This window comes from Chionomys nivalis, chromosome 9, assembly GCF_950005125.1.
Source record: "Chionomys nivalis chromosome 9, mChiNiv1.1, whole genome shotgun sequence".
NCBI lineage: Eukaryota > Metazoa > Chordata > Mammalia > Rodentia > Cricetidae > Chionomys > Chionomys nivalis.
The window spans coordinates 32,326,084-32,351,484 of NC_080094.1; the positions used below are offsets into that span (position 1 = coordinate 32,326,084).

A 25,401-nucleotide genomic window follows, 5' to 3' on the forward strand; every position below is an offset into this window, starting at 1 on the left:
GGCAGTGGAACCTCCAGGGAGGACAGTGGAACCTCCAGGGGAAGACAGGGGCATTAAACCCTTCTGTGGCTGGAGTGTAGTTTAATGGTTGGTTCCTACTTAGCATTGAGGAGGCCTTGGATTCCAGACTCAGTTCCTTGGAAAAGAAACCAAAACAAACAAAAAAAAAACCAGAACATTTTTCCTACTGTAGAACTACTAGGGTAGGGGGACACAGCCTGAATGTGGGCGTCACAAGTTGTCCCTCATGAAGGTCATAGGACATGCTAGGAAGTTTAAGATTCTGTACTTGAGGTGACTGAACAGTGCTCCTGGGCTAGTCTTTGACTATTTGAAGGACTGCACCCATTTCCTGGACTTGGAGAATCCCCAAGGCATGATTATAACAGGAACATGGACAGTGGATGGTTATGAAACACAAGGAATAAACACAAAGTTTGCAAAGTGCTGTGGATGAAGACAAGTAGGAACAGCTCTGTGAGCATGAGGTAGAGTTGTTGACCCGGTTTAAACACCATCGCCTGCTGAGCTGAAAGTAATAGAAAGGGTTTAAAATATCTACAAGTGATAGAAACTATACAGTGACCTAGCACATTTGAAAGGGACTAAGTACAGCTTGGACAAATAGTCCAATAATTGTAACAAAAACACAACAGGTGGGTCCAGTAGCAGGTTAGACGGGACTGATCAGAACTGGAGGGTAAGGCAGAGCAGAAGAAAGTATGCAGAATTCACTATGAAGAACCACAGACAGGTGCTTTGTGGGAGCAATGGAGAACCAAGGGGAACAAACTGAGACGTGTGTCAAGTTACAGTTCCAGAGGGGGGAGAAAGAACCAGTGTTCAAAGAGATAGTAGCTGATAATCTTACATAATGGGTGAGATACCTGAGATACCCATCTTTTTAAAGATCCCAACAACACAAACAGAATAAAAGTAAATCTACATGGAGATAATTCATGATGTAACTAGAGAAGAATTCAGCAGTGGGAGAAACTGTTTTATATATTTTATTTTATTTTTATGTGGATTGGTATTTTGCCTACATTTATGTCTGTGTGATGGTAGGGTGTTGGATCCCCTCAAATTACAGTTACAGACTTTATTGAGCTGCTATCTGGGTGCTGGGAATTGAACCCAGTTCCTCTGGAAGAGCAGCCAGTGCTCTTAACCACTGAGCCATCTCTCCAGCCCCTGTGGGGTTGGGGGAAGGACTATTTTAAGGCAGAAGCAAACTGTTAGTAGCAGATCATCAGGAAACTCTAGGGTGTTCCTGAAAGGAAAGTAAGGCCAGGAGGAAAAGAGTGAAAAGTGAAGAAGGTGCTTAATATTTGGATAATTTTTAATAATGCCATATGTTGATGAGACTGAAAAACTGTAAGAGCAAACGCATAAAAACAATATCTAGGGAGAGTGGAGGAATTAGTGGGACAGAATAAAATTTTTGTTTAACTTTTATGATCACTGAGTATTGATCCCCCCCCCCCACCCCGCCAAAGGTTACTGCTAAAGAATTAAAGAGTGGGTTAGTTCTGTAATACTAGAAGGGGAAACAAAACATTCAAAAGTAATCAAGAAGGATAAAGACAAAAAGCAGCCCAGGACAGATGGGAGACTAATGTTAGAGAAAACACAGGTTTAAACCCAGTGCATTAGCATTCATATTAAATGCCAATTACCTAAATACTCCAGTAAAAGCCAAAGACACTGCTCATGCTGCATTCTTAAAAAATACAGCTGTTGCACTGTCATAGGTAGAATGGATGGAGAAAGCCAGTTTACATGTGCTGGTGCTGTATGCTGGTCTAGGGCAGCCTGGGCTATATGGAAAAGCTCTCATCTTAAAAGCAGAAAGAGGTGGGCAGTGGTGGTGCACACCTTTGGTCCCAGCACTTGGGAAGAAGAGTTTCTGTGAGTTCAAGGCCAACCTGGTTTACTGAGCAAGTTCAAGGACAGCCAGGGGTGTTACACAAAGAGCGGAAAGAAAACTGATGTTGTGTCAGTATTTGAGAATAGACTTTAAGGCAGAAAAAAAGCACATCGTGATTGCTTAGCAGCGTTTGGCTGAGATCAAGTGTGAAAGCATTGTAGAGGGAGGTGAATTAAACAATTTAAGCATTTTTAGCTTAAAAAATTGTGTGTGTGTGTGTATGTACACGGTCAGAGGACAACTTGTGGGAGTCAGTTCTCTCCTCCTGCTGTGGGTTCTAGGAATCAAACTTAGGTACCAGTCAGGTTTGCACAACAAATACTTTACATGCTGAGCCATTTCTCTGGCCCCATTTTAACTTTCTGAGTTAACATAATCTCAATATATAAAGTAAAATGGTCAGAAGTTTTAGGAAATGGCCTAATTTATAGCCACAATAGAGAAATTTTAGTGATCATATAACTAATGAACAGCTTTAGACAAAACAGTAAATAAAAGATTTGGTCTATATGTGACTATAAAAAAATCCCACAGCCACCTAACACACTTTATAGTATTCAGATGGCTGTGTCAAGGGCAAAAAACAGTCCAGGACAGGTGGGACACTAATGTTAGACAGAATACTGATCGAAACCCAAGTGTCACTCCAAGTAAATTAGAAATATGAATTAAAAAAATAGAAAAATCATGTATTTAGAAATTTAAAAGTACCTCTAATGTTTATAAGTCATAAAGTAGGGAAATATAAAATGTTTTGACAGCAATAAAGAAAATGGTACATATTAAATTTATAGTGTGTAGATGAAACATTTCTGACAGATTAATAACTTTAAACACATTCAAAAGGGGAAGAAGGAAATTATTGAGCAAAGCATCTATCTTGATGCAGTTTATGCTAACTAGGATAAAAGAAATTTCTTTAACCTGATAAAAGTCATAGTTAGCCCAACTTGATCATGAAGTAGTGGAAGGAAGAACAAAGGAGACAGAAAACAAGGAGCAGCAGCCAAGCCACAGGGCCTCCTTAGAAAAGACGGTGCGATTGGCAGCTCTCAGGCAAAACCATGAACAGGGAACAAGTAAGCAACATGAAGTATATGGATTGGGACCTCACTGCAGATGGCAGACACTGAAAAGGCAAGTGGCATTTATGAAAAGCTCATGTTAAATCAGCTTTTTAAAAATTAATAACATTGGTGCTTATCTAAAACAGTCAGCTATGATGGCATACTGCTCTGACCTGAGTGCTCTGAAGGCTGAGGTAGGATCTTGGGCCACTCTAGGATATGTAGCTGGGCAGTCTTAAAAAATTTAATTTCAGTACAGCCAGGCAGTGGTTGGTACACACCTTTAATCCCAGCACTTCGGAGGCAGAGGTCAGCAGATTTCTGTGAGTTTGAGGCCAGCCTGGTCTACAAAAGCTAGTTCCAGGACAAGGTCCAAAGCTACAGAGAAACCCTGTCTTGAGAAAGAAATATTTAATAGAAAGTGGAGGAAAAAGATACATCACTTATGATACATAGCTTGTTTTTTACAGATTAACATGACAAAACTTTTGCAAGTTTTGACAATCCTGATACATTTAAATCAAACTTATCAGTACTAAACTTAGGGAAGAAAGAAAACTGCATGTTCCTGTAATCATGAGGAAATGGATCCCTGCCAAGCATGTAAAGAATGCATATTCCAATTCTCAAACTTAGAAGAGAGGAAGAAATGGATGTATGTATCCACTCACGCTGCTGTCAGCTAATATCTTGTTCCATAGAAATAGTAGGAGGAGGAGATCACCAGTCATCTCATACCTAGGAATGAAAGCCAGACCCAGCAGTACATGTAATGACAAAGTGATGTTTGTCCTAGGAATGCAAACTTTAGTGTTGAAGATTAAGTGTATGTTCATTTGCCATACTGACAGGTTACAAGAGTAGAATGATATTATTATCTTAACAGATACAGAGAAAATATGTGATAAAACTTACCATGCATACTATATAGGCATCTATATTGTCCCCTTTGACATGAGGAAAGACTGTCTGCAGTCCTTCCCTTTAGCATTGTATCAGAGGTCCCACTCCACAAAAACTAAAGAAAGTAAAATGGGTCAAGATTGGGAAAAAAAGGAACACTGATTTATATGCTTACAGATACAGGAAAGTTAAAAAAACAAAACAAAAAAACAAAAAACTAAAGGCTTATCACTAGAATTAGGCAGAGTTGCTTAGGAAAGTAGTAGACGTGAGAATCATTCACACTTTCCCATGCCAGCAACAGACAGACAGCAGGACCTTAGTGACCATTTGCAAGAGTATAAAACGGAAGAACCAAGAAACATCTCTCCAGCAACATGCAAGACATTTTTCTCTGTCCCAGATAACTGTATTTTTCTCTTTGGATTTATTCATATGAGTGCTGGTTATCGAACACTCTGATAGAATATTTAGTGGTCCTTTCACAGCTAATACTACTGAGAACTGATATTTGGTCGGATGCCGTGCCAACTGGCCTCTGCTTTCTGGGGATGAATGTCTATTACAGTAAGAAAACTTTTGACCAATTGTCTATTTTGAAGATCCTTTATCATGCCGTATAGGCCTGTCTTTTTTAATAAAGTGGAAACTGGTAGCTTCTTGTAAACCCCCAGAGGATTTAGGTCTTTTTTTCAAAGACTTTTTTTTTTTTTTTTAAAGGAAACAAAAGCTTGTTAATTCTCTATTTTTTTCCTCAGGCATAGAAATTGAATCCGAAATGGCTGATGATTAAGCAAAGCTTATAATAGAATATATTTCTATTTTTAGTGTCTCAACTCTTTAAAATGAATGGCATTGTTTCTTTAAAGTAGGAAGTTACTTTTAACACATGAAATAAGTTATTTCAAAATTCTACTTTTAGTTGCTACATTTTCTTCAGTTACTCTGTTTTTAAAAAAACCAACATTGCTTAAATTTTTAGATGAGAGGTTCTGATGCTTCTTTGGAAATAGTACTTAAATGTTGATAAGCCTTGTGCTTCAAAGATAGCAAAGAGGTTGTCGGGGGAAAGTGAGGGGAGTGACAGAGACCCAACCTGAGCGGACTTTGGGATACTGTCGGGTGGGGTTTGGGCAGCTGATGTCATCTTAGGCTTCAGTGTTCAGATGGAACAGGGATTTGAGATAGGAAGTGGGGACTAACACCCAGTGTGTCCTGAACTTTTGAAGGGCTGCACCATCCACGAAAGGACAGGCAGTTTCCTAGTTAGTAGCAAGAAGAGATGACAAGACAGCCACACTGTTGGGTCAAAAGCTGCAATTTTTCCGTCAGAGGTCCCTGCCACAGGTAACAATCAGCCCACGGCTGGTGACTCCCTCCAAGGCCTGGTTGAAGCAAAGATCAAGTGATTTTAAGGGAGTCCCTAAAGAACTGCCACCAATAAAGCCCAACAGAAATGCCATAGAAAGTGACAAGTGAAGGTAGAACAGAAGGCAGGAAAGCTAGCAGAGGTTAAGACGGTGCCGGGAAAGGAGTGGGCAGACTTGAGAAGGACAGAACAACTCGAAGACTCCATTAAGGAGCTGTTTGGATCCAGCCTAAGAGAGAGTGGTGAGTGGACCGTAGGTCTGAAGTCTGCCCTAATGGCTGCACAAGAGAATTACTAAGGTCTAATTAGAGGTGATACCTTGAAGGAACACGAGGAACGAGACAGTTGTCAAAGGAATTCAGTGATGATGAGTTTTCTAGAATTGATGTCAATATGATGACTCCTCAAACTTGGAAAACACAGTAAACCTAAATAAGATTAAATACACATATGTATTTTGTGAACTCCTCAGAACTCTGAAAATAGAACTTGAATGTGATAAGAAGGGCTGGGGAGAGCACAAGTTCCTGTGTTCAGACCCCCATATAAAGGTCCACCTGTAACCCCAACATTTGGGAAGCAGAGGCAGGATCTCTGAGCAAGCTGGCTAGTAAGACTTAGCCCATCAGTAAGCTCTAGGTTCAACTGAGAGACCCTGCCTCAACAGAGTACTCAAGAATGACACATAAGTCAACTTGGGGCCTCTCTATGCATGTTAATATGTTCGTTCACATCTGACATTCACACACGTGCACACACCACACACACATGTGGAAGATGGTGAGAGGTCAAAGGTTGCAGTAGGTTGGTAGCCTGTTTTTAGTAGTAACCTTGCACCAAAGAAAAGCTAGGAGGTAGAATCGGATCTTTGGAGTAGGGAAAGAGAGCCTTTGTATGGGTTCTGTGCAGTCGTTCACTCATGAAGACTGAAGGTGAACCAAAGGTCTTCCAGGGAATGAGGGCCATAAAAGCCGAGTAGAAAGCTGTACTTGTCCAGAGAATTGACCGGCAGAGTTTTTGGCAAGATCCTAGTGGGATGAAATAGAAGCAATGATGAACAAATGACAAACTCCTGAGTAGTTAAATGAGCGTTAGCTGTCTGTCAGGGCAGCAGTGATTAGGAGAGGTGGTGCAGGGCTCCTGCTGGGTGGACAGCAACAGACTTAAGGCCTTTTAGGTTCTCCTGTTGGAGCAGGGGGTGGAGGAGTAAAACTGAGTTGAATATGTAGGAAAATGTGGGTGAACATCACAGCTAAAAATTTTAAAGGAGCTGAGCATGCTAGTGCGTCCCTCCTTTTTATCCCAGCACTCGGGGGGGGGGGGGGGGCAGAGCCAGCTTGGTCTGCCTAGAGAGTTTCAGGCCAGCCAGGGATACATAGTGAGACCCTGTCTCAACAAACAAATATTAAAGGGAACTCATTTTAAAAGAAGTACAATGTTTAACACCCAAGCTATAAAGCAAGAAAGAATGGTGCTTGAATAGTCAAACACTGCAAAAGGGATGAGGGTGTAAGCAAAAAGCCACTGTTGTTAATAGATACCACAACATAAAGAGCACAGACGAGAGTGCATTGTGCAGAAATCACCGTACATGTTGGTGGACTAAACCTAAAACAAATTGCCACTGGGATTAAAATAAAATCCCACCATATGCTGTTTTTAAGAGTAACACTTAAAACATGAACACAGGAAGGTTGAAAAAGAAAAAAATGCCAGTCTAATACTAATCCCACAAGAGTTAGAGAAGCTTTGAAAATAATTGAACAAACTAGAACTTAATGAAAAAAATCACTATATTGAAGAGGATCATTCTCAAATGGGAAGAGAAATAGCAGGTACTTAACCAGGAAGATCTATTACTTGTGATTTTATATTCTAACAAGATGGTCTCAAGTAAAACACAAATTGATAGATTCCAAGAAGCAACTGAAAAGTGTGTGAGCATATATTGAGAGCTCTCAATAACTGTTGGATTAGACAAAATGGCAACAGAGAGAGTGATTGAGTTTTAGATCAGTTAAAATTGTGGAAGTTTACAGCAGTTAAAATTAGAATTTATCTCTGATAATTGAAACCTTTCTGTATGTTAGGAAAGTTAAATACATTGCCACACCACAAGTCAAAGAAGAAATACATGGGGATTTGGAGATTGAGCTCTAATGGAAATGTTCATTATAGCTTTAGGATGAAGCTATATGAGTACTTAGAAGAAATTTATTTTCTTAAATATTTGCTACCAGAAGAGGATCAAAAAATAATATACATTCATGTCAAGAAGTTGTTAAAACAATGTAAACCAATGGAAGATGAAGGGAATAATGAGACTTAGTTGGATCATCAACCCAGAAGTTGGATATACAGTCATCGTCAGTGGTTATTATCTTCTCTCTCAAAGGTGAGATCTAAGGCTTCCTCCTTGGCAGTTGATCTCATCCTATAGTCTTCTAAACCTGCACAAACTGTCCCAGTGAACCGGAGTACAGGGCTGATCCTAAGCCCATTCGATGAGACTCCAGTGGTTCTGCCGCCAGGGTGAGAACAGTGAGGATGACCTGATTTCTCTCACTTTGAAGACAAAGGCCACCAAAAGAAAAAAAAAACATGGACAGATCAAATCTAGAGATGTTATTTAAAAAAAATTTCTGTCAAATATTTCTGTTACCCAGTTAACCATGGTCTAAAAATATTAAATGGAAAATTCCAGAAATAATGAATCACTTTTACATTTTATGTTGTTCTTACACTATTGAATGTCATCCCAGGACATGAATTGTCCTGTTATTCAGTGCATGCACATCATATATACTAGCTACCCATTAGTCTAGATTATCAGATGGACTGTTGTAGAATTATATGACTAATCTTTATTTAATTATGGCCCTTAAACACAAGAGTAGTGATGCTGCCAGTGGTATTATTCTAATTGTTTTATTTGATTGTTGTTGTTTTGCCTTTTACTGTGTCTAGTTTACAAACTAAACTTTCTCATAGGTATGTATATAAGGGTATGTATGTGTATAGTATATACACATAGGCTCCAGTACTATGTCAGGATTCCCTTGGAATCTTGAGATTTAGCCCTAGTAGATAAAAGGGAGCTACTGTATTATAATTCAGTATATTTCACATTAAAGGAGAAAATGTCAGATGTTGTAAAAAACAGTTGCTCAAATTTAGTGTTCATTTTGTTAACAGTAACTGAGAGGATAGGATACACTACATAACCTGAGGAAAGTGTTTCACCAAAAATGTGCATCGATTCTCTATGTGATAGTTTAACCTGAGCTGTGGGGATGCAGGGACCCAGCAAGGAGACTCCTGCTACCAGTTCAGGAAATGAGGTAATGTAGCCCAGAGAGCAAAAAACAGGGCTTTCTTTTTCCTGCATAGATAGTTTTTTGCCAAGAAAATCAAAGCAAATCTGTAAACTCCAGTTGGACAAAGGTTTAGCATAATAAAAGCTAAATGAATGATACATATATAAACATCATGGCTTTACTGGCTGTATGTAGCTGAGAGAATAGAAAAATAATTCACAATATATGCTTTTTCTCTAGGACTTTACAAAAAGCAATAATCTTGACAACATCACAAAGATATGGAAGTCCTTCACAGAGAAGACTCATGAGAATTTTTAAGGCTTGAAGTGAACGCTGGTGTCAGTGTAGTGCTGTTGCATAGCTGCTTGTTGATGGGAGTCAGTGCCAGTTCTTGTGATTATCTGGAACTTCAGCATGATTCAAATTAAAAGCTCTGTAAAAATTCTGAAGGGAATGGTGATAAGCTAAAAACCTGAAATTGATACAGGACTTGAGTAATTCCCCAGTGGAGTACAGTATAGAACCCATCAGAAAGAAGGGGGAGGCCAGACAGGGTGTGGTGCTGGTGATAAAGCCAGTGTGACTCTTGTCTGTCATCCACCAAAGGAAGCACCCAATGAAGGAACCTATCTCTTTGCAAAAAGCGTGACTGAAGTTGGCCAGTGAGTGCATCTAGGGCTCCCTGCAGGTGAGTGTGCTACCTCTGAGCTCTCTCTGCAGTTCTTGTACTTCAGTCTGTAGAAGAAAGGAACTGAACAGCGAGTTTGTCACAGTGGTTACCTCTAGGAACTGACTTCAAATGTCAAGAGTCAGGAGCATGAAATAGGCCCTGTAAGACTCTGGTAAACACATCGCTCCAGTTCCGTGTGAGTAGCATAGAGTTTAAAACATGAGCATGTAAAGAGTGGTTGTTAGCATGTCATAGGAGTTAAAAGTTAAAATAGCCAGAGCTATTCTTATCTGTATGAATTTCAAAATGAAGGTTAGTTAAAAATTGCCAGATGTCACCCAGAATAATACCTTTACATAGCAGTTACAGCATTGGATGCGCGCACGTCCGTGCAGATTCACACACACACACACACACACACACACACACACACACACACACACTATCTGAAGTTAGTGTGCACAATGTTAGTATTTGACATACCTGTATTTCAAGTGTATGTGGTTGGGAAATAATCATACTTCTCAAACCTCTGTATATCTGAACTATCATAATACAAGTTTACTGTCCCTTTTCCAAAGTGCTAAGACTAAAAGTGTTTCAGATTTGGGCTTTTGTTTTTGTTTTTCTCTTTGGTATGTATCTGTGGATATTTTAGGGATGAACCCAAATCTCAATGCTAGCTTCATTTATGTTTCCTATGTACATTATGTACTCAAGTAAGTTTATGTATTTTAAAATACTTTTAAAAAATAAATTTATTAGTTTTATATGTGTGTTTGTATCCCTGTATGAGTTCACAAGTACAATGGTCACTCAGGAACTCATGGAGAATGTCAGATACCCTAAAACTGGAGTTAGAGTTTTGAGTCGCCAGGTACACATGTGTGCTGAGAACCAAATCTTGCTCCTCTGTAAGAGCAGTAAGCATTGACACTGAGTCAGCTCTCCAGCTCCCAGTTTTAACCATTGAACCGTCTCTAGCACCCAGGTTTATATATTTTTAATGTATCTGATTTAATTTTTCTTTTTTTCTTTTTTTTTCTTTTTTTTTTTTTTTGAGATTTGGTCATGTTCTGTAGCTCAGGTTTGCCCTGAACTCAGAATTCTCCCACATGGGTCTCCTGAGTGCCCCTGGGATTATAGGGATGTGTTCCCACACCTGGTTCCTGTGTTTTAACTGAGACCATCACATAAGGTTTGATGGAGAATTTTCCGCATGTAGCACCATCTCTTGTTCCCTGGCTTTAAGAATTATGTGAATTTCAGATTTTTGGATTTGGCATACTCAATCTTTATTTTAAAATATTAGGAGATGCCTATCTTGATGTACTTATAGCTATTGCTGCTTTTGATTTTCTTGCTGTTTGGTATCTTTCTGTCAAATCTATATTCCTTGGCTCAGGACTAGGTCTGTAGGCTTGTTATCTTTGTCCATCTTCTACAAGACGGCGTCTCTGAACACCAGCTGTCCACTGTAGAGCAGCTGGGAGTGATAAGACAGACTTCAGGTTCTTGTTGAGAGACATTTCCCAAAACTGACCTAGATCTCAAGCCCTGAATTGGACTGAATTGGCTTTATCATGCCAGTTGAGTTAGTAGATATGGTCCATATTTGACGAGTTGAGAGCCCCCATTTCCTTTTGGCCCCCAAATCCTAAGACCAGAAGAAGCAGCATTCTCCGGGGATTTAAAGATGGTAGTGAATTCCGTCTAGCCAAACTTGGGACTGGTCATTGGCCTTGATTTCCTTCCCTCATTAGCTTCATTTGCAAGTCTTTCACTGAGTACTTTAGCAATAGTAGGTGTGAAAAAATATCAATTTCACACAAGTTTCTGGAAATGACAGAGTAGAGATTCCTGTGGTGAGATAGTATAGAGTACAGGTGGACACACATCTGGCCCAGATCGTAGCCCATGTAGGCACAGCCTAGGGGAAAGAAAGCCTTTGAAGAGATGCACTCTGCAGTCTTAGAACAGTGAGCAAGCTGCAAGCATAGAGGCTCCTGCAAGCATAGGAAAGAGACCCTTCTGCTTTTATTAGTCTGTGAGTCAAGTCTCCAAGATGTGTTTGTATCCCCACCTAAATTCTCTTTGCGGACGGGGCGGGGGGGGGGAGATATTTCAGCTTACAATTGTCGTTCATCTTGAGGTAAGCTCACTTTGAAAGCAGAGGTGATTTTTCTGTTTTCTTGTTTCCATTTCTTTGCTGCTTGCAGAGATACTGCCTTAGCTTTAAATGTTTCATTGTATGGCTAAAGACTGGGCTTTTCATTTTCTTGTGAAAGCTTTCATTTAAAAAAATTCTACCTCAGGAATTAATGGTAGCCATGTAATTTCTTTTTAAAGCAGCTGGTTCTGCAAAAGTTGGGAAGACACATTTATGCTGTTATAAACATACTTTGTGTATGTGAAAAATATTCACTCAAGTTTGTGTGCCTTGATTCTGAACTCCCCACAGAGAATGTATTTTGTGTGTCTTGTTTGCTTATGTGGAGTCAGATTAAAGGTTGATTTTCCAACCTTGGCTTTTCTGTCTAAGCTGAGCAGTTGGAAGGCACGAAGCTGCACAGAACTCCTCAGTCCTCAGCTGTGAACAGGCCCTGTTTTGTTGATAGCCCTTCACTGTGTCAGAGACTGGTGACCAGTGCCAACTGCAACTCTACAAGAGGCCATCCGTTGAGTGCATAGTTGTCTGGAGACCACTTGGTGTTTATAGAACTGTGGCCAGGCTGAACCAGGTTTACTGTAGGTCTTGCTCTGGAGAACTTCTGTCATCTGACTAGACATCTGATTGCACTGTAATTTGTACCTGAGCATGTCTCTGTTGGTAGAGTCTGTGAGGCCCTGGAGGAGCTTCGGTTGGAGATCCCTACCCCGGGAAGGGGTGATCAGCCATATCACACACTTTGTCCCTGCCCTCCTGAACACAGAATGGAGCCAGGAGTGGGCAGGAGCGAGGTTTTTATTTCTACACCTAACCTAGGAGTGTGTTCCTGGAAAGACTTTATTTAACAGCCTTCCTTGACTACCACTTGTGAGAGCACTTGGCCTTGGCTTTGGATCAAATGTCACTAGTGGTCCATAGCTGAAATCAGAATCCATTTGTAATATGAATGCTCCCTTGCCCAGACTTCGAAGGCTTGTGTGGGTTGGCCTCAGCCTTTTTTTTTCCCCTAGAAGCAATGGCAGGAATGGAGTGTTGGGCCTTGGTCCTACACATCCCCAAGTGCAGTTGTTGTGAGCAGTCCAGTTCTTCCTCAAGGGCCTCATCAGAATGAGGCAGAGAAAGGGTTTGTGCTGTGAAGAGACCAAGTGTCCTAAAATGTGATGCTGAGGTGTTTAAACAATGTCCCTTCTTTAAAATGCCCTAATGTCTCTGTTGAAGAGGCACATAAATCTCCCTGCCCAAGCAGCTGGTGTCTAGAGAGCCTGGACACAGTGTCCTCACCTTCCCCACCTTTCCCTCTTATCCTCCCTCCCTCCTAGTCTTTCTCATCCACACTGGAGTTCTGCTTGTTTGTTCTTTGCTGATCCTCTTCAGAGGGAGTAGACTACTTCTCTCTAGCTCAGGGGACTGGGAACTGATGATAGCATTGACGAATTAAAAACTTAGTGAAGTGGAACTGGGCCGGGGCTATCAGCCAGGAAGGGATGAGCCACAAGAATGGTATGCTTCAGTCTCTTGATTTGGGGTATGTTGTCTGACAAAGAGCCTAGTGACACTACTCCCTTCTCCTGTGAAGTCTGCAGATATGAAATTCCAATCCTAGAATCCCATGGGCTTCCCAAGACTTGCTTTCTGTTTCCCAATATGGAAATTGTAGGCTCTGTGACTGACTGGGTATTGCTACAGAAAGGGTGTTGTCCTGAAGCAAGTTCTTGATTACTTTTCAGAATTGCAGTACCAAGGTGTTTGTCTGTGACCCTAGGGGCTTTGCTTAGGGCACTGGCAACAAAGCAGAATATGGTATGCCAGGGGCCTTCCGGGAAAGCCTGCAGACGTGTTGGGGTTGACTGGGCTTTTTGTTGGTTTGTTTGTTTAACTAAAACCAGCCAATTTTACATTGAAGAAAAATACAAAAAATAAAAATTTTGGCCCAACATGAAAAATGAAAAGTTCTCAGATTAGTCAAAATCACATCTTATGTATTTGGCACATGCAGCCATGCTTAGCTTTGGCATCTTTGCCACATTGCCACTACTCCCTGTTGTATCACTTCCAAACAGCACTTGTGCCCATGAGTGGTTTGAATCCTGTAGTGGGGACGATTTAAGGGGCACCTTGAACTTGGGCCATGGTCATGGACTTTGAAGGCTACTGGTTGTAGTAAGGATCTCCCTAGTTAGTTCCCAGCCACTTAGCCCCAAAATAACCACACAGAAGCTGTATTATTTAAATCACTGCTTGGCCCATTAGCTCAAGCTTCTTATTGGCTAACTCTTACATCTTAATTTAACCTATCTCCATTAATCTATATCACCATGAGGTGGTGGCCTACCAGCAAAGTTTCAGCACATCTGACTCTGGCAGAGGCTCCATAGCTTCTCTCTGACTCCGCTCTTCTTTCTCCCAGTATTCAGTTTGGTTTTCCCTGCCTACCTAAGTTCTGCCCTGCTATAGGTCCAAAGCAGTTTCTTTATTCATTAATGGTAATGACAGCATACAGAGGGGATTCCCACATCAACTGGACATTACAAACTCCAGCTGTCCCCTGTACTCTGCCATCTGCCTGTTTGTATCTTTGGGTACTAGAAGAACTGTCCAGACTATAGGTAAAAATTATCCATTTTTGAAGAGGGGGTAAGAACATGGGTTTGCTTCTACTCTTAATTTAGTCTGAAGAAATGTAAGAAACCTTAAGTTTGTGATGGGGTAGAAATTGTCTGGTTCCTCAGTTTCTCCAGAAAGTAATTTACTTGTATGTTTTGGCAGGTGGAAAGCAATCCAGCCAAGATGGATATCTACGACACTCAGACCTTGGGGGTTGTGGTCTTTGGCGGATTTATGGTTGTTTCTGCCATCGGTATCTTCCTGGTGTCAACCTTCTCCATGAAGGAGACATCGTATGAAGAAGCACTTGCCAACCAACGCAAGGAGATGGCAAAAACTCACCACCAGAAAGGCGAGAAGAAAAAGAAGGAGAAGACTGTGGAGAAGAAAGGAAAGACCAAGAAAAAGGAAGAAAAACCTAATGGGAAGATACCCGACCATGACCTGGATCCCAATGTGACCATCATCCTCAAGGAACCAGTGCGTGTACCTGCTATGGCTGTGGCTCCAACTTCAGTCCATTCGTCTATGGTCCATACCCCTGTAGCCACTGTACCAGCTATGCCTCAAGAAAAGCTGGCTTCCTCCCCTAAGGACAAAAAGAAGAAGGAGAAAAAAGTGGCGAAGGTTGAGCCAGCAGTCAGTTCTATTGTGAATTCCATCCAAGTTCTTGCTTCAAAGTCTGCCATCTTGGAAGCAACACCCAAGGAGGTGCCTATGGTGGCTGTACCCCCAGTGGGCTCTAAGGCCAGTGTTCCTGCCACCAGCAGTCAGGGCAAGAAGGGGGAGGGAGCACAGAACCAAACCAAGAAGGGGGATGGGGCCCAGAACCAATCTAAGAAGGGGGATGGGGCCCAGAACCAAGCCAAAAAGGGAGAGGGAGCCCAGAACCAAACTAAGAAGGGGGATGGGGCCCAGAACCAAGCTAAGAAGGGGGAGGGGGCCCAGAATCAGGCCAAGAAGGGAGAAGGGGCACAGAACCAAGCTAAGAAGGGGGAGGGGGCCCAGAACCAGGCCAAGAAGGGGGATGGGGTTCAGAACCAAGCTAAGAAGGGAGAAGGGGCTCAGAACCAGGCCAAGAAGGGAGAAGGGGCCCAGAACCAGGCCAAGAAGATAGACGGGGCCCAGAACCAGACCAAGAAAGGAGAAGGGGCCCAGAACCAGGCCAAGAAAGGGGGAGAAGGGGCCCAAAATCAGGGCAAAAAGGGGGAAACAAGCCAAAATCAATCTAAGAAAGGTGAGGGAGGCCAGAACCAAGCCAAGAAGGGGGAAGGGGCTCAGAACCAGACCAAGAAGGGGGACAGACCCCAGAACCAGGGCAAGAAGGGGGATGCAACTCAAAACCAGGGCAAAAAAATGGAAGGAGCTCAGAACCAAGGCAAGAAGACAGAGGGAACCCCAAACCAAGGCAAGAAGGGAGAAGGTACTCAAAACCAGGCCAAAAAATTAGAAGGCTCTCCTAACCAAGGAAAAAAGGCAGAGGGGGCCCAGAACCAGGGTAAGAAAGGAGAGGGGGCCCAGAACCAGGGCAAGAAAGGAGAGGCGGCTCAGAACCAGGGTAAGAAAGGAGAGGGGGTCCAGAACCAGGGCAAGAAAGGAGAAGAGGCCCAGAACCAGGGTAAGAAAGGAGAGGGAGCTCAGAACCAGGGTAAGAAAGGAGAGGGAGCTCAGAACCAGGGTAAGAAAGGAGAAGGATCTCCCAACCAGAGCACAAAAGTTGAGGTTGTACAAAACCAGGGCAGAAAGGCAGAAGGAACCCCAAATCAGGGCAAGAAGATGGAGGGGGCCCAGAACCAGGGTAAAAAGGGGGAAGGGGCCCAGAATCAGACCAAGAAGGGGGAAGGGGCCCAAAACCAGGGGAAAAAAGGGGAAGGGCCTCAAAACCAGGGCAAAAAGGCAGAAGGGGCCCAAAGTCAAAGTAAGAAAGGGGAGGGCACCCAGAATCAGGGCAAAAAGGGGGATGGAAATCCCAACCAAGGCAAGAAGGGGGAAGGGGCTCCCAACCAGAGTAGAAAGACTGATGCAGTTGCTAATCAGGGCACAAAGACAGAAGGTGTCTCAAACCAAGGAAAAAAGGCAGAGGGGGCCCCCAATCAGGGCAAAAAGGTAGACGAGTCCCCCAATCATGCCAAAAAGGTAGACACAGCTGCCAATCAGGGTAAAAAGTCAGAGTCAGCTCCTGCCCAGGATAAAAATGCAGGAATGGTCCAGAGCCAGGAGGCACCAAAGCAAGAGGCTCCTGCAAAGAAGAAGTCTGGTTCAAAAAGAAAAGGCGAGCCTGGTGAGTGCCCAGACTGTCCTGTGAGCTTGAGGGAAAGCTGCTCCTCTGTGACGGGCCAGTGTCCTCAGTGCTCTGTTGATTCACTTTTCCTGTTCTTACCAGATTGGGTACGGATGACAGACCAGGGAAACAACTCCACACAAGTCCAGCTCCGTGGACTGTTGAGCTTTTGGGCTTTTATACAGGAGCAGGGGTGTGGGTTTACCTACAGGAGCATGGATAAGTCTAAGGCAGCTGTATCACCACCAAAAAGCCCACCACAGCCTCCCTGAGGGTTTAGGAAAGCTGTGCTCCTGGAGCTCTCTATCCCTGTTCGACTTGGAGGCAGCTCCACTAAAGACTCATGTCTCCCCAGTAATTGTGGTGGTCTTGTAACCTTGAGGAGGACCTGTGAGTCTTGGGACTTTCTGAGCTTCCTGAATTTTATGATCCTCAGTCCTTTATAGGAGGGATGTTTGAGTTTGGAGGATGTAGCTACATAACTGCCTTCCGTGTCAGTCAGCTGCTGCTATAGTAAGGCTGTGTAACAAGCACCCCAAGTTCTACCGCCTTGTAACAGCAGTCCTTTGTCTTTGCTCCCGTGTCTGTGGTTGGCTAAGGTTGGCTGATGTAGGTCCTGTCTGCTGGGAGGCTCTGCTTCATGCTGTGTCTTAACTAGGTAGGCTCAGGGCTACTCCACATGCATGAGTTCATTTGGGGGCCTGAGCTGAAGTGCCTGTGTCTCACTAGGGCAGAAGTCCTCTTAGGGTGTAGCAGAGGCATAAGACATTTTGAGCGGGCACCTTCAAGCTGCATCTCATTCTTCAGGGCAAGTCATGTGAATGGTACTGAGTCCCCTCTGAGGGACTGCATGAAGCGGTGTGAGAAACAGTCTAGATAGGGTAGTCTTGGCAGATATTCTCAAGGGTCTGCTGTGTCTTACCAGTCTGCTTTGTGTTGATGCCCCACCTAATTTTAGCTTTATTCATTTAGTATTTTTAGGAAATAGTTTTCTTCATATTATCCTACCATTCTTCCCTAGTTATTTAATAAAGCATTATAGAACATTAATGTAGATTCCATATTATATATAGAGAAAATAGATAATACAGAACACTGATTTGCCTTGGTGTTTTTAGTGGGTTACAGTAGCTATACAGATTCAGCCAGGGTTTAAAAAGTGGTTGAATTTATGTGACTTGTGAAAAGCACTTTAGCAAACAGGGTTTTTTGAGGCAGTTGTTCTCCCAGGTCTCTCCTGAGGAAACTGAACTGTGGCACACAGGTGCTTAGTGGACCTGATGCCCCCAGACTGCCTGGGGGCCCTGCATCTGCTTATGCAGGCACAGCACAGCTACCAGCTTCAACGGTGATGGATGTTAGGACACCAAAGAGAAGTACAGAGATGACACAGGAAAAGTAGGCTACCAGATTCTTGAAAGGTGATACCGAACGAAGACAAAGACATTAAATATGAGATAATACAAATGAAAGCAACTTTAAAAATTAGTATTTCTTCATATTTCAGGGGATTGATTCCAAGCCCCACCCCTGCCCTGTGTATTCCAAAATCTGCAGATGTTGAAGTCTCATAAATGGCTTCATGTTTTCATATAAGTAACTCCCTAAATCCCATATACTTCATATCCCTTTTTTAGAAAAATTCTATTATCCACCCCCTATAGGGTTGGGGATCAAGCCCAGAGCCCTTATGTGTGTTAGACAAGTTTTATACCAATGAGCTATGTTTGTAGCCTGCCCCACATACTTTACATCACCTATAGACTACCGAAGATGCCTACTACAAAGCAGATGCTGTGTAAATAGTTGTTATGTTATATTGTTTAAGGAATAATTACAAAGAAAAGAACTGCATATGTTAAGTAGAGACACATTTTTTTTCTCTTTTTGTTTTGTTTTTTAATGTTTTTGATCCGAGGTTGGTTGGATCTGGATGGGAAGCCTATGGAGGCAAGAGTGCTGGCTGTCCCCCAGCGAGAGTCCAGTTGTTCTTTGACTTTTTTTTTTATGCAGTGTGCTGAAATTTTATTCTTCAAAAGTTGGAAGCAATCCTGAAGAAGGCATTGGCTCTTGTGGCTGTGACAGCACCCCCTGAAGTTGGAAACACCTGTGTGGAAGGCCTTCGATATCAGTCATTCGCCTTGGTGCAAGGCCACATGGGACATGAATCCTAATGAGATGTTGCAGTAGAAAATTTCCCATTAAAACTCTTCTTATTTGATGGCCTTTTGAAATTAGGGGCATAAAATTGGGTCTTGATATATTATCTTTAAATGCTGTATTCCTCATCCCCAAAAGAATAAAGCAATAATGCTAACTACCAAATGCTGAAACAATCCAGAAAGAATCCTGCAGGATTGGGCAGGGGTGAAGTGGGGGGTGGAATTCCTTTCCTTGTGCTTGGCAAGCTCTCTGGATGTGGATAGCATGTCAGGCCTCTGCAGTACGGGTTGATTCCCATCAGGGACTCTGTTGAAAAGTAGAGCAGACTCACTCACAGAGTCGCAGAGCCAAGGTGCTTCATAGAAGCCCAGGGCTGTCACTAAGGGAGTATGGTCTCTCAGAAAGGCTGGAACTCCAGCCATGGGGAAGAGCTGTAAAAGTTCAGGACAGGTGATGGGAAGCACTCATAAGCATGTGAAGGGTGTTCCTGCCTAGCACTTGGCTGTGCACTTGGTCCTAAGATTACAGGTATTGCCCAAGTGACAGGTCTATGTGTTTAGCCCTCTGCCCCAGGATCTCTCACTGTAGCACAGGCTGACCTCAAAATGATGGCTTTCTTGTCTCAGCCTTCCAAATCCTGGGATGTAGGTATGAACTGTCATGCCCAGAGTTAGCCACCTCTTTTTCCTAAATAATCAGGAGAGTGTATTGGTGAGGCTCCCCGGTGAGCTCAGAAAACTCTTATGTCCTTGGGGGCATGTGAAGGTCTGTGAGAGTTCTTGTTTTTGCTGTTCATAACTCTGTTCCCACTTAGTACCCTTAGGTAAGTGAGCCCCTACCTCGTCTCTGCGATGTCAAGACTCCCCTCAGCTTCCTGTTACACTCAGGATGTAGGGGATTTTGAGTACCTCATGCTTGCAGTGATGTGGACAGGGTGAGCATGCCTTATGTGGAGGTTGTCCATTCCACTCCATGACTAGTTTTGTGAAAGGTGATGGAGATAAAAGAATCATGTCTTCTCATTGTGTCTTTTACTGCAGTGGCCAGACCTTGTGTGGCATTGTCAGACCCAAACAGGCAAGAACGTGTTCGTGAGTTACTGTTTTTATAGTTGTACTGTATACAGCTCTGCTCTGTGCTAGGATTATCTAAGAATGACCCAGTCGGTATGGCCCCTGATGATTGTGGGTTGAGGACAGCTTGCTGTTTGCATTTATATATACTCTCTCTGGTTCCTTGGGGTCTGGCTGCCCTTGGCTAGACCACCCATTTGGCTTTGCCTAATGGATTCTGTCACAGTCTGCTTATTCTCCAGCAAAATATATTTCCCATTCTTTCTGGTTCACGGGCTCTAAAGATATTTATTTCTTATTCCTGTGGCCAAGATTCTCCTGATTGATGGTAGCACGGGAGGGTGACGCAACCCGAGCCATGGCTAAGCAGTGATGGGGAGAGTAAGACAAATAGCTACATAGAACCTGCAGTGTCTCACTGCCTCTGTGGGTGGGGGGTCAGCATGAGGCAGAGGCCCCAGGGTGGGCTCAGTAAGATACAAGCCATTTTCCTCGTTGTGCTGGTGTTTGCAAGTACAGCATGTGAATGGATGTATATAATCTTTATGAATACGTTCAGACTTGCTTCTCTTTCTTGTCTGCTCACCTGGCAACACTGTCACAGCTGCTGGACAGAGAAAACTACAGGGAAATGGGGGGGGGGGGCAAAGTAGAGCCCTCACTTCCAACAGTGGAGGATTCTGATTTTGGGTCTCATGTGTGAAATGCCAGTACAAACAACAAAAGAACAGTACAAAGCCAGGTATCAGTGAAGTGCTTGGGATCACTGGCCATCTTGCTTCAGAAGGTAACTGCAGTGGGAACTCAGATTCACCTTGTCTGGCAGTTTCTTGAACTTTGCACATGATTTTCATCACTGAACTGAAGCATAAACTGTAGTAACTGCAAGTTGGGGCATGAAATCTAACGGTATGGATACTTACCAGAGGGTCATGGAGTCGTCTTTAGTCTGGTACATGAAGTGTACTAGAATTCGCCTGATTTAATATTGAACATTGCAGCTGGTACAGTGTTGTCAGGTGAGCAGGCATGAATGAGAAGCAGACCTGAATGTTTTCACACAGCTAGACCTGTGTTCTAATTCTTTGGTTGGTCTGTGGTTGACCCCCGTTGACCTACTTTTAGCCACCTTGCAACCTAGCCACAACTAAGTGTTTGTCTGTCCAGAACTGCTTTCACTCTGGGGACTGCATGTGCCCAATACAAGAGTTATGGCAGAACTGCAGGTGGGTGCTAGGTATCTGACAGGGAAGGGCTGGGCAGATGAAGTGGCCTGAGATGATGCTATGAGGATCCAGGAAATGCTTGAGGGGTGGGTCCCATCAATGGTCTAGAACAGGCTGGGAAGGGAAGTCTTTCCACAAATGCAGGAGACCTAGACTTGGGCAGGGGATGAGGAGGATGAAGAGGACCGTTGTACCATGAGATTCAAACAGCTGACTGCAGATCCTGAGGGTTGAGAGGTGTGCTGTCCACTAAGAGCTACTGGTCACCCTTCATTTAAATTAGCCCAAGATAAGACTCAGTTCTTTGATCAGACTTTCTGTCTTTAATGATCTGTAAGTAGTCACATGTCGCCAGTGGCTACCTTTTAGAACAGCTCAGAGATAAAATGTCACCATCAGAAAGTTTTGTTGCACACCCCTGCTGTAAGTAGCAGCCATTTATGGCCACGGGTCACCTTGCAGGTAGGAATCCACATGAAGAAGACATGGCTTTGCAGCCAAGTATTGGCATCATGCGCAGTTACTCCCCTACTTGGTTCTAACAGTTCATCTATTGTTCCTCACATAGAGAGGCACTGAGAATGCCATCACAGCGCATTCTCACTGGGCTGGGGTTGCATGGCCAGTCTCACTCTGTTCGTGGTTGGTACAGGTACCGTAGAGGTGACAAGCCAGGCGTGGAAGCAAGCCTGGGCACGTTTCTGCAGACCAGCTGGAGCTCTTTCAGAATTTGTTCTTTGATGTGACTTTAAGGGACTGATCAGGACCATGCCATAGGTATTAACCACTTGTCTGTGGCAGTGTTTGACAATGAACACCCGATCCCAATTGCTTTTGAAAATGTATCATTACATAAAAAAGCATGTTTCTAGCAAGCAATTTAAATAGAGAAGTATGGATAGGGTGAAAATTTAAAGTTGTCCCATTCTGTCCCTGTCACTGTTCACTTCTGGGGACCCTGGAGACACTGCTGTCACATGCAAGCTATGGTATATAACCAGTTAGAAATTACTGTTTGCTTAACAGTGTATTGGTGACATCTTCCCACATCAGGCTTGCAAAGTTGCTGCATTCAGCTGTCTAACATTCCGTAACGTGAATGTATCGTGATTTATTTAAATGACACTTAAATAGTGTGCAGACTTTTTTGGATGCTGAAATTGATGCTGCAGTGATGTACATATATTGCTGTGAGTATCTCTTAAAGTAAATTCCTAGGTCTGTAATTGCAAGTCAGAAGGTGGGTACGGTTTTCATTTAGGAAGAGTGCTCTCTTGCTCTCCAAAAATGGTTGGTGTTTTACAGAGGCCTGCTTGGTTGTGTCAGATTAACCCCGTGTGGTTCTTCTGTAGGACTGAGAAGGGTTTGTGTTACAAAAGGGTGTTAGAAGCCTTTGCATGGAAAGAGGAGACAACACTGGTATATGAAATAAAAGCAGGGATTCTTTTCTGAATGTTTAGGGACTGGGAAGTGGTAGAATCCTAGAGAAGTAAAAACTCTATGAGCTAAAGTGCCACTGTTTGGATAACACTGCTAGCCCGGTGGGTAGTCCAGCACCTGTGTCCAGCATACTTTAGGATGCATGGTAAACATGTGTGTGGTGGTAGTGGTAGTGGTTTTTAAAATCTGTTTTTATCCTTGGATTTAGTCTGTGCCTTCTTAATTATGCCCGCCTGCCTCCCACCCTGAGCCGAGGGCCGCACTGATTACTTGGAATGGCCTCGTGGTGGTGTGCTGTCAGGAGCTCTGCACTGGAAGTGAGTTTGCCTGGATCCCATATGGGTCCGGGATGTGGGAAATACACTATATGTTATGTGACCCTGTAGATAGTGTGAGTTCCAGAATGGGCAGCTGTTAACCGGAGTGAGCCTGTTTCCTGTTGCTGGTAGGAGGGGCTGAGACCTGGGTCCAAGTGAGGAGTCTACCACAGGGCACATGGCCTCTTTGCTCAGTGGGACAGGGGGTGCACCAAGGGGCTCTGGCACTTTTGTCATAATCCATGGATTGGCTTTTTGAAGGACCCCTCCCTTCTCCCCTCTCCCTCATCTCCTTCCCCAGCTGGCAGGTTGGTATCATTCTGGGGCTAGGTGATCCTGATGTTGTGACTAGGAGAATCTCGCCAGCCTCCATAATGTAGAAAACAGAAATAGGCTTTTATGAGTCTCTCATGGCTACACGAGAAAGGACACCACTGGGAGATAAGATTGTGGGTAATTTTTTGTATCTTTCATTCACCCTCTTACTTTTTTCTAGTTTTTCTTTTTGTATATATTTTTAAAAACTGGAAAAGAAACAAAAACTCCACTATGGAACTCCTGTCTGTGTGTTCCTGGAGCGTCTCTGGATGATGGAAAGGGAGGCCTGTTAGTCCTTCGGGAGAGTTAGGGTGGAGGGAGGCGGCAGCCAGTTCTCAGGCCTCCCACAAGATGCCAGTGCCCACCCAGCCCCTGGTACCTGTTGCCTGGTAAGTGCTCGTAAGCCGAGGTAAGATGAATGTCAAAGGTGCTTCTGTACCCTGAAGCTAGCAGTGTCCTGTGGGTGCTGGTGGCGGTGTCTGAGCTTTTTGTACGCACAGCCCTGCGGGGTCTCCTCTCCACCTGCAGATCAGGCAGGAACACGATGTAAGAAAAGTGTAGCTTAATGGGCATGAGACAGAAGAGGTGAAGAAGGGCTATCTGACCTATTCAGGGTGTCCACAGAGCGGGTTGGAGCTTTCTTGAAACTAATGGGCCATGATTGTGCCCTTCCTTTCCTCTACCAATCTACCTGTTCACACATGCTTCAAGTGCCCGTCCTGCCTTGTCCTTGTCCTGCCGTGTCCTGGTGCTGTTACACAGTATGGCAATCATCCTGTGTAGCCAGGGTTTGTAGAGGTGCTTGCTGGTGCTTTCCCTGCGTTTATACCCCTCACTGCCCAGCTCTATCTGTTTACATGGCCACTGCTCAGACTTGGTAGAAGTCATGTGGCCAGCAGATGGCAGTACAGGGTCTCCATGGTAACGCTCCTGGCGCTCCTTCCCACCATACAGTTAACCCCTCACCCTGTTTACAGGCTGGAGACACACCAGGTGTGCACTCAGAACAAGCCTTGGTGACCTTTATTTCTTTGTCAGGGTTTGAGTCTCCAAACAAAACCCTTGGGGCATTTGAGCCATTCATTTTCTTCCTTTCTTTTTTTGTTTTTTTTGTTTTTGTTTTTTTGAGACAGGATTTCTCTGTGTAACAGTCCTGGCTGTCCTGGAACTCACTTTGTAGACCAGGCTGATCTCAAACTCATTGAGACCACCTGCCTCAGCCTCCCAAGTGCTGGGTTTAAAGGTGTGCACCACTACTGCCCAGCGGAGCCATTCACTTTCTCTGTGAGTTCTTCAAAGTCCAGGCCCTCATTTTCTTCCCCTCTCCCCTCTTCTCTATTCCTCTGTTCTTCTCTTCCTCTCTCTCCAAAAAGAATGTAAAGCGATGCCCCAGGGAAGCAAGTTGAGTGAGAAGCATCTAGATGGCATTCTTCTGGACATCTCCATGTGGTGACTGTTGGATATGGCAGTGCTGAGACTTCAGGTACTGTCCAGGCCTCTGTGCTTGCCTTCCCGATAAAGCTGTGGTCTTCCTCTGTAGGCACCAAGGAATCGTGCCTGCCGCTGAGACTCTATGGTCTTCAGCCTTTCTGCCCGCAAACCCAAGCTGGGGCTTGCGCAAGGCCTTCCCATGGTTGTCTTTAAAACTATTGTGATGCTGGATTTGTTCTCCAGGTATAAAACTGTTGGTGTGGAAGTCTGAAGAGAAAGACTCTGACACGCAAAGAGGAAAATAATCATTCAGTCTGTAGGAAGCCATTTAATGCACACGTCTTCCAGCTTAGTAGATTATTCTCCTCCAGCCAAAGGGAAGCCTTTAATAAGCTGCTCTCCACAGCTTCTGTGCTTGGAGCCAGGGCATTGGAAACTCCAGATGTGAGTGTTTGTGGCCATCTAGGGGTCAAGTGTAGCTGTTCATCTTTGGCCTGTGTGCTCTGGGAAGGGATGACCAGGGCTGAGCTGCTTGGTCTGGGAGTGGAGTCTCCACTTAACATGCTGCCCGCGGCCTGTCTTGGCTGTGGCTGGAAGAGCACTAAGCGGTGGTGGGACCAGTCAAGTTGTATTTTATTTCTTTGAGGACCTTGGCCTTCCCCATAGACTCCTGGCCACAATGTATAGGTACACAGTTGAGGGGAGGCTGCAGTGATGTTGGTATGTTCTCCTTGTTATTAGAAAAAGTGTTACCTGCCAGCTTGGCTAGGCCCTGAGGATAACTGGCCTCCTGATAGGAGAAGGGATGCCTCCCTGAGATGAGCAGGATGGAGTTTGCCTTTGGTCTCTGAACCTTTGGTGGTTAGTGTAGATGACGTCGTAGAACTGGTCAGGGCTTGACTGCTCTGTAGCACAGCCCACTTTGCCTGGGGTGGTTGGGGTAGACTGGGCTTGGACTCTGCTTCCGGTTGGGACGTAGCTTCCTTCCTGTGGGGATGCTGCCATGCCGCAGACCTGCACCATCCATGTCATGCCCTGTGAGGGTTCAGGTCTGGTCTTTGCATTTGAGGGGAAGGCCTTCAGGATGGGTTTGGACAGTCCCTAAGAAAATGAATGTCC

The 25,401-nt window shown here is 44.0% G+C and overlaps 1 protein-coding gene across 3 annotated transcripts in view; it reads left to right on the plus strand.

The window, feature by feature from the left end:
- Window positions 1–25,401, plus strand: part of Rrbp1 (ribosome binding protein 1) — a 65,415-nt gene that overhangs the window by 9,335 nt on the left and 30,679 nt on the right. For 2 of the 3 annotated variants that reach the window (XM_057780629.1, XM_057780628.1), the window contains exon 2: window positions 14,196–16,314. In XM_057780629.1, the coding sequence (XP_057636612.1) occupies window positions 14,217–16,314 (2,098 nt within the window). In that variant the 5' untranslated portion in view covers window positions 14,196–14,216. Of the gene's footprint in view, window positions 1–14,195; window positions 16,315–18,327; window positions 18,792–25,401 lie in introns of those variants that run through there. The other variant, XM_057780630.1, reaches the window with a different exon arrangement.